The 20,447-nt window shown below is 38.9% G+C and overlaps 1 protein-coding gene across 13 annotated transcripts in view; it reads right to left on the minus strand.

Moving 5' to 3' along the window:
• Positions 1–20,447, minus strand: part of PDE4D (phosphodiesterase 4D) — a 739,244-nt gene that overhangs the window by 68,506 nt on the left and 650,291 nt on the right. The window contains exon 6 of one of the 13 annotated variants that reach the window (XM_055086575.1): positions 10,094–10,239. The exons of 10 other annotated variants lie outside the window; for them this stretch is intronic. In XM_055086575.1, coding sequence (XP_054942550.1) covers positions 10,181–10,239 — 59 coding nt within the window. In that variant the 3' untranslated portion in view covers positions 10,094–10,180. Of the gene's footprint in view, positions 1–10,093; positions 10,240–11,398; positions 12,195–20,447 lie in introns of those variants that run through there. 2 more of the 13 variants (XM_055086572.1, XM_055086578.1) reach the window with 2 other exon arrangements.

Consider the following 20,447-nt stretch of genomic DNA (forward strand, 5'->3'; position numbering starts at 1 on the left):
ATATATATATATATATATATATATAATGGAATACTACTCAGCCATAAAAAAGAATGAAATAATGCCATTTGCAGCAACATGTATGGACCTAGAGATTATCATACGAAGTTAAGTAAGTTAGAGAAAGACGAATATGTGATATCATTCATATGTGGAATCCAAAAAAAAATTACAAATGAACTTATTTACAAAACAGAAAGAGACTCACAGACATAGAAAACAAAATTATGGTTACCAAAGGGGAAAGGTGAGGGGATAAATTAGAAGTTTGGGATTAACACATACACACTACTGAAAAAAAAAAAAAAGGTAGGAGGAGTGAACTATTAAAAGCAACTTTCGTGTGTTATATATAATAGTCATGGCAAAATTTGTTTATAGTCTTTGTTTAACAACCCATACATTTAAGTGAAAGTGAAAGAATGATATACACACCATATAAAGGAAATCTATACATAATTGAAACACACACACACTGGACACATATTTGATCCAGTATATAAAGAACTGAAATAGAACTTACATGAAATATTTACTCTTATTATGTATGATTCACTCTGATGTTTTCTATTCTATTTATTTTAAGAATATTGATTGTGACCCATGAAACTGATTTTGCAGTCTACCAATAAGTTTGAAAACACGGAGGTAAGGAATCATCTAGCTTAATAATTGTTAGCTTTGTCTCCCTCTTGTTTCTTCTTCCCACTTTGTAATAAAAACTCTCCCTCTACTTTTCTACTGCAAGGGAGATGTAAGTAGAACACAGGGTTCTTTATGGTATGAGCTGTCTAACATGCAGATACTTCATAAGTCATTTCTCCATACATGTGTGAGGTTCCTTAGGACACTAGAGGCTTACCAGTTGAACACACAAAGCATAGATCACTCACTAACAAGCCTTATAGGAGCCGGACAGATCATATGAATGAATGGATGAATGACGTGGTTGGGGGTACTGAGGGGGAAGTAGGTGGAGACTTCAGAGGGCACATGTGGGAATGATGGCCAACTGTTGCCAGATCTTCAGATTTTTCAAAAGAATCCCCACATTTGGAGTTTTTATATGCAAAATCTGTTTTTAAAGTTTTGGCAACTAGTTTTAAAAAGTTAAACATTTTAAGGACGGAACAAAAAAAAAGTCATAACCCTTAGTGGCCAGATTGCAACGTCTAATATCTGCAGTGCTTATTAGCACAAGTGACAGAAGTCTTCCTGAGAGTAGTGTTTTAGACAAGCCTATAAGGACATTATAATGTCAAGGTACAAAAATTAAGTTAAATGTTTCTGGAATCCGGAAGGCTAATGTAGGGTCACAAAGACTATTTGATTTGGAGTCAAAAGACAGAGATTCCTTACCAGGCTCCAATAATTACTCATGGACTGTCTTGGCCAAATTATCTCAGCTGTCCATGCACCAACTGGACCCCTATGAGATGCGCTGTGAGGAACTTGGCCTGACCAAAAATATCTGACTCCAATGACCTAAAAATTACTAATGACCCAACCAAACAAGGAGCACTGTTTCCCAAAAACTGCCACACATCCTATCCCTTTCATTGGCAAATGAATAGGAAAAAATAAATCTTTCCATTTGGCCCACATTTTAATTCTTACAAAGAAATTCCCAGAAAACCTAGCTCTTGCCTCAGTTTCTAGGGGTATTTTCCTCGTTCAATCCCTCCTAAATAATCTTATGTTCCCAAAGCACCTCTTCTGTAATAATAATAATAATAATAATATCTCTCCTTACGCAAGACCATATTCTGGATTCTAATGCATATAGGTTTGTATCTAAACTTCAGTTAGACTCCTGGGATGTCCTCTAAAATCCATCTCACTAGACCCATCTGTCCTCACCATCCCTTGTGGCTGACCCCACCTAAACTCCCCACCTCCTGTCAGCAAGTCCCCCCAGAGTCCCACATCTGCACATTTGGTCATATTTACCCCTTGCTCATCCAGTCCTTCCTTCCCTCTTTTCTTCCATCTACTCCATTCCTGCCTTTCACAGGCCACTTCCTTCATGCAAAAGTTCTTCCAAAGGAAGCTCTGCATAGAAGCAGATGACAAGCTCTCCCTAGGAGCAGCAGGAAAGTCTGGGGAGCAGTGATCCTGAGACATTGTTTTGATTTTATTGACATTGATGCATTCTTGTCTACTTAAACTTTGGGTCGACTCATTACTCAACAAATATTTGTTGGACATCTGTTAGGGGGTATCTCGTACTCTAAGAGGTGCTCAATGTACAGAGCTGAATTCAGATCTCTGGCTTCAGGGAGCCCCCAGTCTAGAGGTGCTCATCCAAAAATGAAGAGTCACAGTGATTTCAAACAGTTGACATATACAAACTACTATATTTAAAATAGATAACCAATAAGGATCTCCTGTATAGCACAGGGAACTCTGCCCAACATTCTGTAATAACCTAAATGGGAAAAGAATTTGAAAAGGAATACATACATGTGTATGTATAACTGAATCACTCTGCTGTATACCTGAAACTAACACAACATTGTAAATCACCTCTACTCCAATATAAAAGAAAAATTTTTAAAAAAGAAAAAGAAATTCATGCGTGCTAAGGCAGAAGCATGCCAGTCTTCCTGGAGACAATGTCCAAGCCCTCCTCCACCTGGTAACTCATGATCGGAGTTTGCAAACTGGGTTGGGATTTAGGGAACAGCAAGAGTGGGCCTGGTGGCTCGGATGGGGCAAGAACCAGCTCGTGGCACTAGGCTTCAGGCACACCAGACACAAAAAACAGTCTTTTCCTTCTCCAACTCTCCAAATTCTCTTCAGTGGAAGCCCAGGAGTGAGAGAGAAAAGGAGGCAGAGAGCTACAAGCACTGGGGCAAAGGAGGAAAGGGTAGGCATGGGTCTCTAAAAGTGGTGAAATCCAGCCAACTAGAAGCTGAGAACATGAAGACAATGTTTATGTGAAAAGGACAAGGAAATTGTGGGGGGCAGAGGAGAAAAGCTGGGGCTGGCAGATAAGCGGGTGGAAAAAATCCAGTCCTTTGAGAATTTAAATTTTGCAGCTCGAATTCCCCATTTGCTGCTCCTTCTGCCTGCCCCGTCCTCCTCCCCATGAGTTGGTCCCAGGGGCCCCAGGGTCCTGCTCTCTTTGTGGGGATTGAAAGTTTAGAAATGAATTCATCAGGGCAAGTAACCATTGATAACGTAATTGTCCTTCAGGCTGAGACTGGCACTTGAATTGAGCCTGGCTGGCTGGCTGCAGAAGGAAGGTGCTTCTTCTACAGGAGTAAAGCCCGTGCTGGAGCTCTGAGCTGCCGCCAGCCCTTATTCCTTTACTTAGAAACGAGGCTGGGTGGGCCCCAGCTCCCCTTAATCTCTGAGTGGAGTATATGCTGGTTTATTCTGCTCCACAGAAGGACTGAAAATTCAAGAGAGCAGTGTTTGGAGTAAGTCAGTCCTTGTTTCCCAACCTGAGTTTTGCCACTGACTAGCCTGAGACCCGCATATAAGCTAATTCGCTTGTTTAAGCTTGTTTTCTAATTTGAAAAGTGCCGAGAGCAAGACCTACATCACAGGGTGATTTTGAAGATTAATTGGATTGCGTGTGTGTAAAAGTAAGTGCTCAGAAAAGCATGATGATGAGGAATTTTAGATGCAGGCACATAGAGTATGTTAGGATTTTCTGAATTATTTCCAGCTCCTTCCAGTGTTTCACTCTTCTCCCAGATTCCATTATTCACTGACTGACTGAGAGGGTCTTCCTGGCCTTTATCGATGTGACTAAGAAGAGTAATCCTGGAAAGTACTCTCAAATTGTTTATCTAATTAAACAAGCAAACCTTTTTAACCCAGACATCCTGAATCTCTGTAGCTTGTCTCTGCTGATTTGGTCAGAACAGCTCAGATGGCTGGGAAGGGCTTTTCAGGTGGAAAAAAGTAAATTAACAGTCTGGAAAACAAAGACCTCTGAGTAAAATCAGTGTCACTACAACAACCCACTCGCCCCTTTTATTTACCATAGTGTCTAGCATGAGTAGGGGGTCTGGAAAAACCCAGGTTGCCACCCAGCAGGAGTTCCCTCTAAAGACAGAGACTGACAGATATCATATTTGATGCATGAAAGCCAACTTTTCAAGTAATTAAATCACTAAATAGTCTATTGCCATGATTTGTTTACTACTAGAATGAATTTCTCCAGGGTTGGGACCATATCAATACATTTTTCTATCTCTGGTGCAAAACACTGGTTTGTCACATACCAGATAGCCACTATTTTTGTTGAATTGAATTGAACTGAAAAAGCATGAAACAGTCCCTTTATTAAGGCTACCTTTCTGTGATGTTTCCAGAGCTTCTCACACCTCTGAGAATCAACAACTAGACTGTCAGAGGAATATTAACATGGTTCAGGGGCTAGTAAAGCTCATGCTCTGAGATATTGCGTGATTAGAGTAACTGTGCCGCGAAGAGAAATCCCTGGCATAGTGAACCTTATCTTCAGTTTCCCCTCCTAGTGTCCTACAGAATGTCTTATTCTCTGGGTGCCTGAACACCCCATTTCATTTGTTTGTTTAGATGTCTATTGCCCTGCTTTTCATATGGGTAGGGGTTTCATATATTCTAATTGGCCTTGAATTTACCAGGTTTATGTTTGTTATCCCAGCATAGATATGAATAGCATTGCATTTCATTCTCAAAAGTGTCCTGGTGTGGATGCTAAATCATATGGACACTATGGGAGAGTTCATCACACATCACTTAGCTGCCCAGCCCTGCCTCTTCTGGAAGTCTGGGTACCACACCGGCCCAAGGCTTTCCTGTATGGAAGCAATTCTCTCAAATCACCAAAGCATACAGGAGCTTTGAGCCTACTGCTGGAAGAACAGGCACCTCTGTTCAGAGACACTCTTGGTGAAACAACAGAAAAAAATTAATTCTCTAAATTTAAGTCTTTCTTTCATCTTGAACCACTTAGGAACACTAAGAAACAAAGAATCACTAACAATTACATCCCCAGTTACTGAAATCTAGAAGACACGTCCATTCGAAAACTCTAATGTAGTAATTACGCTTCTCAGATTAAACTGCACCTTAATAATGTAGCTTCTTTGGTCAAAATCAGTTTAAGCCCCTCTAATGCGATTTGGAATAAAAGGACAGACAAAAATGAAAATGTTGGCTGGTCAAGGTAATCAGAAAGCTCACTTCATTCAGTCAGTAACAATGGCACCTGAACTGATTCTTTTTGCTGCTGGGATGTAATTGTTCTTGGCTTTAATTTCTTGTAATGATGGAATGAATTAGATTCCTTCATACTTTTAGGGACATTTGGCTACAGCATGTTTCAGTGCTTCCATAGACCCCAGTGGAAATTAAATCAGCTCTGTGACTGTTCATTCTCCCTATTTAGTGACATAGCTGCCTCATGTCAGCAAAATGGGAACCATTATCTACCTTAATCCAAGACACTGCAGTAGAGTTAAGAGAAATTACCCCCTCCGCCCCTCTCTTTTCAGACCTCCCTATTTGTAACCCTCAAATTGTGGCACGCCTGCTGGGACACAATCTTGTTAGAACAAGCAGAGTAATCCTCGTGTGGGACTTTAGGACTGTACTGTAAGTTCAAAATGTACCTGTGATTCAAACTTAGTTGAGGGTGTGAGTTGGTAAGAACATGAAGAGCCTCAAACAGTTTTAAGAGCTCAAACTACTTTTGTTCTGGGCTACCAGTTTCTCCTTTCCCCAATTCGAGGTGAACACACCAGCTTTGAGGTAGGGAATCTATTTCTACACACCATTCAAATTAGTCATTAGGCTAGCACATGTAATCTTTAGACCCTTAGCCGGGGTAGGTAAAATATTCTAGCAGAGCCTAACACGACTTTCCTGAAAACTGCAGCTACTAAGCTCGTACTGTACAAGATCATACTACAAATGATATTGCAAATACACTTCTGCACACTGATGTCAAATATTTAAAACACATGCAACATTATTAATAGGCAACATTGTGGCAGAGACTGCTGGCTGGTCCCTAATACTGGTGCTTTTCTTCATCAGGTCTCTATTAGAATCCCAATTCTTACCTAAGCAAATGGATACTCAAAACAGAAAATTCCCAGAGTCCTAGTGTTACCATATGACTAAGTCCTAGTGAATGGGTTGGAAGTAGAAGTGTTGTATGGAAGTTTCAGGAACTCTCATTAAAAGACATCTCTCATATATTTTTTATGTGTCCTTCTCCATTCCCTTCTCTTTTCTACTGGCTAGAATATGAAGTTGATGGATGGAGCTGGGGTTGCCATATCAGGTCATGGGCTGAATTTACACATTGAGGCCATGTCTAATAGCAACATAATGGAAGGAGCATGTGTCCTTGAAGACTTTATGGAATAGAAGTGCTGCCCCATGAGCTCTGGACTACATACCTTCCGATTTTAACATGATGCAGAAATAAACATCTACCTTGTTTAAACCACTTCTATTTTAAATGTCTATATTCACAGCCAAATACAATCCCAACTAATACGAACACCATTAATAAAACTCCTATTCACCTATGATCTAGGACTATAGCTTAGTCTTGTCAACAAGAAGTGTGTTGACATAGGCCAGGCTGAAATTTAGGTAACGGATGACTGGTTTCTGGTTTACTCTAATTCAAAGATATTGTGCAGTGATAGATTGTGAATTAAGAGCTTGCTCTGAAACTATCTGAAAATAATTTTGAGGAAATAGGCCAAACAAAACCCTGCAAGAACCCCCGGAGCTTCCCCTAGGATTCAGATATTTGCCTTTCCAGCCTAATTTGGAAGCCATTCCAGCCTGGAAGCTGATGGGAGCCTGGAAGTGATGAACTAAAGAATGGTTTCCCCACCATGAAGAAGAACACTGTCCTCATTCTGGGAAGGTTCTCCCCCCGGACTCCCACCCCACTCATTTATACACTTGAACACATAGATGCTTACATATTTTTTCTGACTCAGTAGTCTCTGAGCACACTGCTCTTGTTATATCGTTACAACCTGGAGGATCTTTTTCAAAATTATCTCTTTCTATGATTTGTCATTCAAAGCCAATGTTCTCTCTTCCTGCAGATCCAACAGCTTTAAAACTAAATTCTTGTGGATCCAAGTCATATCTGAAAGGTTTATAGAATGACATACGGTGATCATGTGGTCAGAGAACAAATACTTCTTAATGTATAATATTTTAAAGCAAAACAGTTTATGTGTAAGCTCTGTGAGGTTATAGACCATGGCTGTCTTATTTACTACCAAATCCCCAGCTCCTAGAACATTCCCTTTCAATGTAAATCCATTAAATGAATAAATGAAGAGTCTGTTCAGGGTAGTAAACTTGTTGTTTGCACATACTTGAGACCCACCTCTGTGTGTACATTGTCACCTGGATGAACACACAACCTCCTGGACAACTTTGCAGGACTGTGCCACTATAGTGTCCACCATAGTTACCAAGGGACCTGTTTTTCATAAATTGCTGCAGCATCACAACTTCCTCCTACAGAAAATCTTGCTGCCCATTCTAAATCCCTGAAGCACTGTTGTTCTCAATTGGATCCCCCAATACATAGGCATACACTGGGGTGGAGAGGGATATACCAGCTCAAGGACCTTTGGGAAAAAAATTGCAACTGTCAGATATGCGTTATCAAAATTAGCTACATAGATTATTAAACATAAATCTCAGTTCTATGTATTCACAGCAGTGTAACCCTGCATTCAAAAAAATAAGATAGGAGATAAAAACAGCTACAAGAACCACTTTGGGACTGTCTCAGTGAAGGAATGGCTGTGGTGTAGTGTCAGGATAATGACCACAGGACCCCTGATCTCTCCAAAACCCATCTGGCATTGCCAGTGCCCCATCCACTTCTCTGCTGCTTACTGTCAGGGAGAAAGGCAAGGGCACTGACTAAGTAGAAACTACTGAAGTCTTTCAAAACCTGGGGTTATCTGATCACTAGAGGAAAAACAGGGTCAAAAATACAGAAAGACAAGATGTTCTGTTTGTCCTAATGAATGCTAGCTAACTGTAGTGCCACTGATAAGATGCATCCCTAAACAGATAAGATTTCTTTATTAAGGGAAATCTCTATTAGTATTAACACATGTATTTTTCCTAAAACCAACATTGAGTCATTTCCCACATACTGACATACCATGTTTGTTGGCAAAATTTAAAATGTGAGTGATATGACTTTTTTTAGATAGTTGAGTTATTCTTTCTACCAGTTTCAGTATCTGGGTTAGAATTTGAGGTAAAAAGGTATAAAAACAATTCATGCTGAAATATTCAAAGGCAATCAGGTGTTTGATACTATATTATAGTTGTTTAGAAAAGTATCCTTGTTCTTGGGAGATATAGATTGGGGAGTTGGAGGATGGAGGGCCATGATATGTGCAGCTTTCTCTCAAGGGCTTCTAAGAAGAAAAGTAGTGTGTGTGTGTGTGTGTGTGTGTGTGTGTGTGTGTGTGTGTACACAAAGAGAAAGACAGTGATACAGCACATGGGGCAGAGTGTTGACAATGGGTCAATCTGGGTGAGGAATACATATGGGTTCTCTGTACTTTTCACAAAGCTTTCTATTATGTTTGATATGATTTCCAAATAAAACATTTTTTAAAAGAGGCAATCAGAACAGTGACAATAAATTATTTCATGTTTGAACACTCTCCTGCCCCCCCATGTATAAACACTTCATACTGCACTTTTTTGCCTATACAGTGAGTGCTAGCACAGTACATGAGTGGGAAACTCAGTCTTCCAATCTACTCATGCATTCAAGCTCTAAGTGATTCCAAGACTTTTTAGACAATGACTTGATTTTTAAGACAGCATTTTCAAAGATATAATGTAATGACCTTCCTTATAAACGAGGCCACCCTTTTGTCCTTTCAGATTTCGTTGACACTGGCCCATGGAGTACAACTATCTGAGAACCATAGCCTTGAAAAAGACAGCTGAGGCATATTGCCTAAACCACAGGCTATGGAAAACTTGGCCAAAAGTGACTACTTTGGACTGCTGACTTCAAAAGTGCTGATGAATACAATGAACTGTGGAAGATGTATGATTTGTTTGGAACATATTCGCTATGATTGATGGCCCAGATCTGGCAAGTTAGTTCACTCCCAGTGAAGATGAAAGTTTCATTGCCTTGCCTCTTTCAACGTTCCTGTTGAGACAGGTTCCACTCTGATCTGCCAATATACTAAGAAATCACTTGAAACCTGCAGCATAATGAATGTATTAGCTATACTATGGATCAATGCTGTACATAATATTCCTGAGTCAACATGAGCTCTTAATTAAATTTCCTTATTATCATGCCTCTGGAAATTTTCCTTCAGATTACTAAACTTGAAGATATGCATTTAAGTGTCAACCAGTAACTATGCTAGTAGTTTTCTGAACTGGGCCAGGGCCAGGGCCAGGGTCAGGTTAGGAAGTGATCTATTATGAATGGCAGGTCATAAACCTGTTAGATGTGATCAAAACTACCCATAAATTGATTCAAACAATTTTTGCCTCAAGTTATCCTGTCACCTAGAGTATCTGCCTCGGAGCAAGCCAATTTCAATTATTGCCTTAAAAATATAAAAGAGGAGATAAAAATTGAGATAATCAGTTTATTTGGCAGTGGCAGAGGTATGGGGAATGAAAACGAAATTAAAAAATGAGTGAGAATCGGATAGTATTAGTTCTCTAGAATGAAATTGGAATTCTTATTTTATTTATTTATTTTATTTTTTTTTTATTTTATTTTTTTATTTTTTGTGGTATGCGGGCCTCCCTCTGTTGTGGTCTCTCCCGTTGCGGAGCACAGGCTCCGGACGCGCAGGCCCAGCGGCCATGGCTCACGAGCCCAGCCGCTCCGCGGCATGTGGGATCCTCCCGGACCGGGGCGCGAACCCGGTTCCCCTGCATCGGCAGGCGGACGCGCAACCACTGCGCCACCAGGGAAGCCCAGAATTCTTATTTTAAATTGATGAATATCTCTCAGAAATACAAAAGAGACAGAGAGGGAATAAGAACCTAATTCCAAGGTAACTCCAAGGAAGAGACCATTTAAATTAAAAATCTGACGTGGATGGTGGCCAGAATTCAAGCATTTTGTTGTTGTTATTAATAAAGAAACATGAGACAATATATATGTTTTCTCTTGTTACCTACCAGTTCACAAGAGGAAGGAGACGGAAAGAGAGACTGACTGACTGACAGACAAAGAGACAAAGTCTGGAAAGAAACAAAAATCCAGCTTTAAGATCCCTGTTATATTTCAGACCCCTTTCAAAATATCATATTTTGCTAAAATACATTAGAAATGTGTTTTATTTTTTCAGCCAACTGATAGACCAATTGGCCGAGGTGACATTTGCATCCCTGGTACTCTTTCAGGTGAGTTCTACGGGCTACCATAAGCAAGTCCTAGCCAAGCTCTCATTGGTCCATTTGGGGCTAGGTAGACTACACTGCCTCCTGAAAGAAACCACACAGCTCTGATGCTGGTCCTGCTAAAGTGGAGTCTGCTGTCAGGTCCTAAAGACTACCCATGCCCCAGTATTTTATCACAATGAGCCAAATGGGAATGAAATACTCAGAACAGGCCATGAATCTACTGGCAGTGAATTTTCAACATCCTGCACAACATGGTGATTTGTTAATTCAGACTGGGACTCTTTTTAACTAGAGTTTGTTACTCCTCTCTAAAATGTCAATAAACCATCTGTTTTTATTCATTCACCAAATAACTTTTTTTAAAAAAGTATTTAATCAGAGGATCGGCAATACATGGATTAATATATCTATTAGTGATGATCCCTTCTCCAAGCTTAGTTTTTCTTTAGGCGTTAGCTTTTTATCTATCCTTCCAACAAATAGCCTGACTTCCAAGTGTAAGGAGTATTTCAGTTGTAGAAATGTCCACAGGGTCTCCAACTTTCCTTAACAATAAATAAATAATTAAGTTTTATTAAAGAAAACAAAGTCAGAAGATTCTATGCTTGCCTTACACACTGACTTCAAGTTCACCCACACCCAATTTTCATATTTTGGAGATTTCACTGCTTTCTACACATAGGGCTCCTTTTATTCCCTGGCCACAAAGGATAAATGCATTCTACTTGTTTTATCTATAATGAAAATAAAATATCACACACCTATCTTTTCAGAATAAACATCTTAAGTCTAAAGTTTCCTTGGGAATTAAGATCAGGAAATAATTGTCAAGAGACTATACACTAATAAAATATTCTGTTAAGGAATACCAAATAATCTGAAAACCTACACATCCTGTTCCTTCCTTTGACTCATACTGTTTTAATCATATGATATTACATGTATTAGTATTTGGAAGCTACTGAGACATTTCATTATAATATTGTCTTTAGGATATATGATTTGAGACTCTCTTATAAGAAATTCGATTTTATACTAGTTTGTTTTGTCCCTTAATAACTAGATCTCCTTTGATAGGATCTGAGAATTAATACCCCTGTCTCACAAATACAAGAGGCCCGAGTAGATGGAGTTTCAAAGGTGGTCCCTGCCAAAGTACTTTTACCTCAACCAAAAATGTCCCAATTCTTCCTGTGTGCTTTTCGGATTCTGTTCTAAGAAACATACCTTCTTCACTGTCCTTATGGAAAACCACTGATTCACTGATTCATTCAACAAACATTTACTGAACACGTAATATATACTAAACACTGGATAAGATGCTGGACATGCAATAGTGAATAGATAAGTTCTTGCCCTTAAGAAATTCAGTCTGATCAAGAAGCGAGGAAAGCTAACAAACAATCCTAGTGGACCACTGAGGAGGGTTCTGACGGCACATTCAGAACACAGAGGCATCTAACTTATTCTCGGGGGGCTTCCTAGAGGAGCTGATTCTTGATACATCAAAAAGCAGGAGGAATTAGGTGCAGGGAAGAGGAGCAAGGGTGGAGTGGGGGAAGGAGTGGGTAGGTGAGGAGGGGTCCCAGACAAAGAGAATAACATGGACAAAGGTGTAAAATCATGGGAACGGTGTATTTGTTATAGGAGAGGGTGCACGTGTGGGAGAACATTTTAAGTTGAGGCAGGAGAGGATCATGCGAAATGAGTGACTAGTAAAGGAAGCTGGTCATCTTCCCAAATGGTAGGAAGGCTTATTTTTAAGATACTCATTCTTCTTTTTCTTTTTCATTCTATGGAGAAAAGAAGAGAAAACACGCCTTTACGGAGAATGAGTTGCAAGGAAGAAAACAGCCATAAGTTTCTGAAGAGAGAAGAAGATATATGATCAACATCTTGTCCCAATCAGGACACTTTTTTTTTATACATATAAATTTATTTTATTTTTCGCTGCGTTGGGTCTTCGTTGCTGTGCGCGGGCTTTCTCTAGTTGTGGTGAGCGGGGGCTACTCTTCCCTGCGGTGCGCGGGCTTCCCATTTCAGTGGCTCCTCTTGTTGCAGAGCGTGGGCTCTAGGCGTGCAGGCTTCGGTAGTTGCGGCACGTGGGCTCTAGAGCGCAGGCTCAGTAGTTGTGGCGCACAGGCTTAGTTGCTCCACAGCATGTGGGATCTTCCCGGACCAGGGCTCGAACCTGTGTCCCCTGCATTGGCAGGTGGATTCTTAACCACTGCACCACCAGGGAAGCCCAAGGACACTTTTTTTTGAAATGCAGTAAGTTATCACATACCTTACCCACATTTCTAGCCTGCATGATGGTGTTGAAATATTGACGATGTTTCTGATATAGTTTCTGGAGTCTGAATGTCACTGCAGGGATGAATAAGCCCAGCAGATTGGAATCATATGAGTTTGCCATATGACACTTTTTTTTCCCACATAAGATTAGAGGAAAACTGATTTCACTAAATTTCCTGCCTTATTTGAGTTAGAACTGAATTCTGTGCCATTATCCTTTTGCCTATTCTTTTGTATTAATATTTAAAATCTGATGTGGGATTGTGCTATTATGGAAGAAATAATTTAACACCTTTTGCTATCACTTATTTCTAATGGGCTTTAATTTTTTTAAAAAAGAAAAACAGGACGTGGGCTTTCTTTACAAAAAGCACATTATTTTTAGACTTTAAGAACTTTCCAAGTAAACATATATTTCTTAATTTACTCTAAGTAAATGGTAAGTTAGTACCTAGAGGCCAAGTACCTTGTAATTGGTGCAATCTTTTTTTGTTTGTTTGTTTGTTTGTTTTTGTAGTACGCTGGCCTCTCACTGTTGTGGCCTCTCCCGTTGCGGAGCACAGGCTCCGGACGCACAGGCTCAGTGGCCATGGCTCACGGGCCCAGCCACTCCGCGGCATGTGGTATCTTCCCGGACCGGGGCACGAACCCGTGTCCCCTGCATTGGCAGGCGGATTCTCAACCACTGCGCCACCAGGGAATCCCAGTGCAATCTTTTATAATACTCTTTGTGGTCAGTTTTTAATAACTCAAAATTTAAGAAAACTTCATAAGACTACTAAAATAAAGTTCTACTGTAGAGCCTATAGTGACAAAACATGAACCACACTGGCTTGACGTCCAGAGCTTAAAACTGCCTACTTGAGTTCTAGACTAAAAACAGCCTAACTCTGTAATAAGCTATATGGGAAAAGAATCTGAAAAAGGATAGATACATAAATATGTATAACTAAATCACTTTGCTGTCCACCTGAAACTAACACAACATTATGAATCAACTATATTTCAATATAAAATAAAAAATTTTTTAAAAGAAAATAAATCCAAATGTCTTTGTATGTCTTGCAATAAAAAAAATAAAGTATATTAGCTTTGTCCTCCTTAAAAAAAAAAAAAAAAACAGCCTATATGTATGAAATACGAAATCCAGCATCTCTATGGCTGAGTATTCTGAAGTCTCAGTCTCTTTGTTTATAAGAAAGTAAAACTTGCCCCTAACCCACACTGCCAGCATGCTGAGATTCTGTTAGGGTACAGATTTCATCTGGGTTAACATGATTGTTGATGTTGATGGTATATTTCACATTAGTTTAAGAAATCACTGCCTATTCAGACAATGGGGACAATGAAAGTTAAAAAAAAAAAAGTATTATTTTGCTAGGAGCGGAATTTCAGTCCTTCCACTTCATTCATTTGTTCATTCAGTTGTTAGTTAATTCATTTATTCACTCAAAAATATATATTGAGCAATTCCTGTGGCAGACACTGTGCCAGGTGTTGGATTCAATAATGAATAAAACATATCTGGTTTAAACATCTTGCCCTGTGGACTGTAGAGTCAAACAAGGAATGTCAACAATAAACGCAAAATTTAAATCTGATTAATGTGATATGTAAAAATGCCACCCCCCAAGACAATTTATTTTCCATGAAGGAATAAAGACTCAGTCCAGTGAGGGAGACAAGCTTGTTAACAAATATAAAACAAAATGATCGGTAAGTGATGCAGATTTCAAAAAGAATGGGCTTTAGGCTTTGGATTTCAAATCTCACTATAGTCTGTCCTCAGTATCCACAGTTTTCACATTCCTGGATTCAGTCAACTGTGGATCAAAAGTATTCACCCCAAAATGTCCAGAAAATTCCAAAGAGCAAAACTTGAATTTGCTTCACACTGGCAGCTATTTACATAGCATTTAGATTGTATTAGTTATTGTAAGTAATCTAGAGACGATTTAAAGTGTAGGGAGGATGTTAGGTTATGTGCAAATACTACACGATTTTATATAAAGGAATTGTGCATCCACACATTTTGCTGAGGGGTGTCCTGGTACCAATCACCTGCAGATACTGAGGGACAACTGTCTCTGCCGTTGAGCCACTTACTCAAGTCTTCTCAGCCTCAGTTCTTTTCTCTGTAAAGAAGGAAACTACCTTGCTTAGCTGACAGATAAGAATCGGCTAAAGGGCCAGGCGGCTCGTTAAATTGCAGTTATTATGATTGTTATCTTCCGGAGTTCTGGAAGTTTTCACACTGGAGGGAACATTTCAACTTGGTCTGGAAGAGTAAGTCAAGTTTATCAGACAGAAAAAGGTTGTTAGGGTGTTCTAGAGAGAAGGAACAAAGTGCAAATTCGAGTGGCTGGAATTAAAATGGTTTCTTGGAGAAATGGATGGATGATTAGTGCGGCTGGAGCAAAATGTTATATAACTAACTGCCTTTCTACCTCTTCTTTCAACTGATAAACAAAGGAAAGCATTCTAAAAACTAACTTAAATCCTTCTTTCTCCTTATCCCTTCTCCATTCCCCATACCATTGAAACACAGACCTCTTTTATAATAACCCAGTGTCAAGAGACTTGGTATATCAAGATTAGCAGATTTTACAGCATTGGAGAAAACAGAGAAAGAAAAGTTAACAGCAAACACATTCCATGTGAGAGTTTGGATGCTCCAGCAGGTCCAGAATATGCAATTAAAGGACCAAAAATTGGTCCAGGAATATTTCAGTGGTGCTTCTACCATCATCCTAACCATTATTTTCTACCTTAATAAAAACCCATCCCTTATCACATATACTATTTGTGGATTCTGTTCCAAGACAGGAAGTTCATTGTGTTATCCAACGGGGAAGCCCTCTCCTTCTTCCCTGGGAAATTTCTGGGCAGTCACGAAAACAGCAGTCACTGCGACACAGGGCACACTTGCACAGGCCTCTGGTCCATGGTGCTGAGTGACTCACACTTCCAGATGGCCTTGTTAGGTTAGCCTTCAGCCAGATTCCACTCCTGGCACCATTAACCTGATCTGGCATTGTCTCAATAAATAACTTTCTCTGTTATAAGGACTGGGGCTTTTACCCTTCTGAGAATAAATGTCCAATATTTTGCTGGGGTGAATGAGGCACGGTCACACCGCTCCATAGAACACATGATGAGATCCGCACGTCTAACTGCTTCTTAAACAGTTTTAGACTTTACACCACTTTCTTAGGTACTGGGTATGGCTGATTTTTATCTTTTTGTTGTTTGGCACTATTAGTGGGATTGCTTTTTCTGCTTTCCCCGATGCTAGCATAGGATTCAGCTTTAACTGTTTACTAAGGCAGTTACCACTTGACCATTTGTTTTGAGCTTACAAAATTTTGTTGTTACTCCTTTCCCACTTTCTTTGTCATTGTGGTTTATGCTTATGGTTTTCAGAAGGTAGAGGTGTTAAATGAATGTGTTAATTGCTCTATCTTTATCCAGACATCCCAATTTTTTTTTTTTTTTACTATTCTAACTTGTCATTTATATATTTTCTTTTGTGAATTGTCTGAACACGTCTCTGATGATTTAACATCAAAGCTTTTGTGTATTCCTTACTTATTTGCATGAGTTCTTTGTTACTGTATTAACCCCTGACCTCTAATATCTTTAGTTCAACTGATCTCAAAGCTCACTGAATTATCTGTGGTACCTGTGGTTTAGAACGTACACAGGTTATGTATTGCTTAGATGGAACAGATGTAATGAAACTTACTATGAATATTTCACCAAAATACATGTTTGTAAAATCATATAAAGAATAACCTTCTATCACTAGGCTTTACCCTTATAACAGGCAAATATTGACCTTTAACTGTATTAATTCAATACAATTCCATGGAACATTTGGGATGTATGAAGCACCACATCCTGGAGAATATAAATTTCAAGGGTCTGAGTCCCTTCCTTGCAGGATTTTTCAGGAGAAGACAGATCAATAGATAATTATAAAGCAGTGAAGGCTCATGTATATCAGAAGCACAAAGCTGGGGACAACTCCCTTGATCTGTGAGTTGAGGGAAACTGGGGAAGACTTTGGCGGTAAAGAGGTGGATCTTGAAAGATGAGTGGTGGTTTTGCCAGGCTGCAAAGGTGACAAAAGCCTTCCCAGGGTGAAATAAGAGAATGTGCACAATGTCGCAGATGTAAAACAATGTGTATTTAGGGAATGGTGAGAAGTCTTTGGGGGCAGTGTTGAAGGTATAGAATATAACAAGTTGACACTAGACAGGATTTTAGAAAGAGAGTCTAGCCTAACCCCCTAAATTTTACAGACTGGAAATCAGTCCTAGAGAAGTTACAAGTTGCCAAGATTCTCCTCTCAGTGACAGAAACAGGACTAGGACATTATGTTCTGATATTTTTTAGGCACTTTTTACCATATCACACAGTTCCTTACGTCTCATTGTAGATACAGATTATTTTCCTGAGAGCAAGTATAAAAAGAACTGATCAGAAGATCTAGGAGGCACAATTAGCATACAATTCTAATCTATTGTTAGTGGGTCCTTTGTAATGCTTTGTTGAGAAGGATTCTGAGGTCTACAGAAATAGCACGATTTCTTAATTACCTATATCTATGATGGATACAGGATGAGGGAAATGCCACACAATTATTTTCCATGTATAGGAACGATGTAATGGGGAACAAGAAATGGAAAATAAGAAAGAAAAGAGTACACCACATATAATTTATGACTAATCTCATTTTGGCTTAGTTTATCTTATCAAATTTATTCTTTTGAAAAAGTCATTAAATGTTGGGTTAGATTACCTGAAACCTCTCCCTTTTCAACTCATTTCTTGTTTTAGTTTGCTCTTTGGGACAGTGGATAGGCTTACTATTCGCTATGAGATTATGCAAAACTATTCTTTAATCACCTTGATTGCTTTCAAATAGAAAGTGTTATTTTTTTAAACTTTCAAATTGTGGGTATGTACATTTGTTGCAAAGGAAACTCATTCTGTCAGATTTTGTTTATCTTCTGACTTAAGTAATTAGGTATTTATTAATGTACTGCATTTCTTATAAATAAAAAAATCACAGATTTTCTTCGAACATTTGCTTATTTGGAATCAGGTACAAAGAAAAAAATTTTCTATCATATGGAATTATTTCAACATGTATTATTACCTCTTACAAATATACAGCATACAAGAGATTCTCACCATTTTTCTAAGATGAACATTAGGAAGACCTGCCGCATAGCACAGGGAGATCACCTCTGTGCTTTGTGACCATGAGAGGGGTGGGATAGGGAGGGTGGGAGGGAGGGAGACGCAAGAGGGAAGAGATATGGGAACATATGTATATGTATAACTGATTCACTTTGTTGTAAAGGAGAAACTAACACACTATTGTAAAACAGTTATACTCCAATAAAGATGTTAAAAAAAAAAGTTACCTTTTAGAATACTATTTTATTTGTTCTAAACATTTCCCACAACCTATTTTTTTAATCCATATTTTTCAGTTATAAATATCTGTTTGCAGTCTTTAAAGACCCATACCATTTTTTTCTATGTGATTTAACCTAAAATGACATTCTCTGTAAATGAGGTAATTTATTTCTCCATTTTTCTATTTCCTGATGCTTGGCAGTCCTAAATGCCATTGCAGATCCTTCCAGAAAGCACGTTCCAAGAATCGTACTTTCTTTTGGAGCTCTGGAGCAACCTGCTGAAAATTCTTGGAGTAAACCAGAAGGAAGGCTAAAGAGACAAAAGAAAACTGTAGTTTCCCTAAAGTTAATCAAACAGAATCCCCTTGCTCACTTTCACAATCAATGTAAACTAAAATGGCCACTACACAACAGTAATTTCTATTCTACACGGTACATGCTTCACACTTTTATAAATAGGAAAACAACACATTTCTCCAGCTGTAAGTGGAGCTTCTTGGCAAATAAAAGAAAAACTTATTCCCATTAGTAAAACACTGGAGCTTAAATCTAGAGAACAAGTACTTTAAAAATCTAACAGAAAAAGTCTCTTATTTGTACTCTGTGTAAGCAATTAGGTTTGAGAATATTCCTATATAATCGCAGAAAATACCAGCTAGACTGTTTAAAGTCTTCAGTGACAATAAGAGACATAGAAAAAAATAAGCTAACTCCCCCAACAATGCAAATATGGAAGCTAAGGAGCACCTGGTGACCATAAATGCATACCTTTACGAGTCTGACAATTTACATACAGTTCACACAATCAGCAAGTTTGATAAATATGATTATGACTCTCAAGTTGAAACAAATACTCTTTCCTAGGAGCAAAGAATTGTTATTGAGCACATGGTATTAATTTTCTTGCCAACTTATGCTTGTAAAACTGAATCAGTGCTTAGCCTTAAAAATGCCAAATAACTTAGATTTTAGAATCATACATATCGGCTAATCTGCTCTGTTGCTCCCCACCCTGTCATTTCCCTCTTCTAAAACTCAAACAAGATAGTGTGATTGACACAAATAAAAGCAAAAGTCATATCTTTCTTACTGCTATATGGTCTTATCTACAACTCAGCATTTCTATATTTTACAAAAGATACCACAATTTGAAGCGATAATATAAGGCAAAGTACTAATCTACAACATATGTATTAGGTGAAACATACTATTATTGCTGGAGTTGCCACCAATATGAAAACATGCTAACAACTAAATATAGGTTTATTTCCAATCTGGTGTTAAGAGCTAGAATTTTAAATATAATAAAAGTTGGGTTCAAAACTGCATGACTATTGGTCAAGTTATTTAACGTCTCAGGTTTCTTATTTGTAAAGTTGTGATAGTTTTTATAGGGCTCTTCTGAGTATTAAAAAGGCATTACATACAAAACTCTTAGCATAATGTCTACATAAAGTTAACAGTTAACAGAACGATAACTAATACTGGCTAGCTGTTAGAGAACTGAAGTTTTAAATAAATGAAGGAGTTGTCCTTAAGGTGCATTCAATGCAACCATGATTTTTAACAATTCTTTTTTGTCACTTTGTTTTTCTAGGGGAAACATTTCCCCTATTTCTCGCCCATTTGTTTTGAATTGTACAGGAGGGTTGTAGGCAGCTGGAACAGTTACGCCATACTGTACCTGCATAAGTCTGACAGCTGATTTTCAAGATTTGGCAAGAATTCCCAATAATTTATTGTCTCAGACACACCTGAGGGCTACCACGTGCCTAGGATCAGTCAGTTGCACTAGGAGACTGCCTCAGGGCTAGGACAGGAGACTCGGAGATGGCAACGGCCGAGAGCCTGCCCTTCCACGCATCAGACACCTGCCCCTCCCCAACCCCGAGGCAGCCACCTTCCACCTGTAGGTCAGAGGAGGTGCTCTTTCTTTTTTTTTCTTTTTTTCTAATTGGTAAAACGTCCACCTCAGAATAGGAGAAAATAGTTGCAAATGAAGCAACTGACAAAGGATTAATCTCCAAAATTTATAAGCAACTCATGCAGCTCAATAACAAAAAAACAAACAACCCAATCCAAAAATGGGCAGAAGCCCTAAATAGACATTTGTCCAAAGAAGATATACAGATTGCCAGCAAACACATGAAAGAATGCTCAACATCATTAATCATTAGAGAAATGCAAATCAAAACTACAATCAGGGGCTTCCCTGGTGGCGCAGTGGTTGAGAGTCCGTCTGCGGATGCAGGGCACACGGGTTCGTGCCCCGGTCCGGGAAGATCCCACATGCCGCGGAGCGGCTAGGCCCGTGAGCCA

Source organism: Physeter macrocephalus, chromosome 8 (assembly GCF_002837175.3).
Source record: "Physeter macrocephalus isolate SW-GA chromosome 8, ASM283717v5, whole genome shotgun sequence".
NCBI classification, from domain to species: domain Eukaryota; kingdom Metazoa; phylum Chordata; class Mammalia; order Artiodactyla; family Physeteridae; genus Physeter; species Physeter macrocephalus.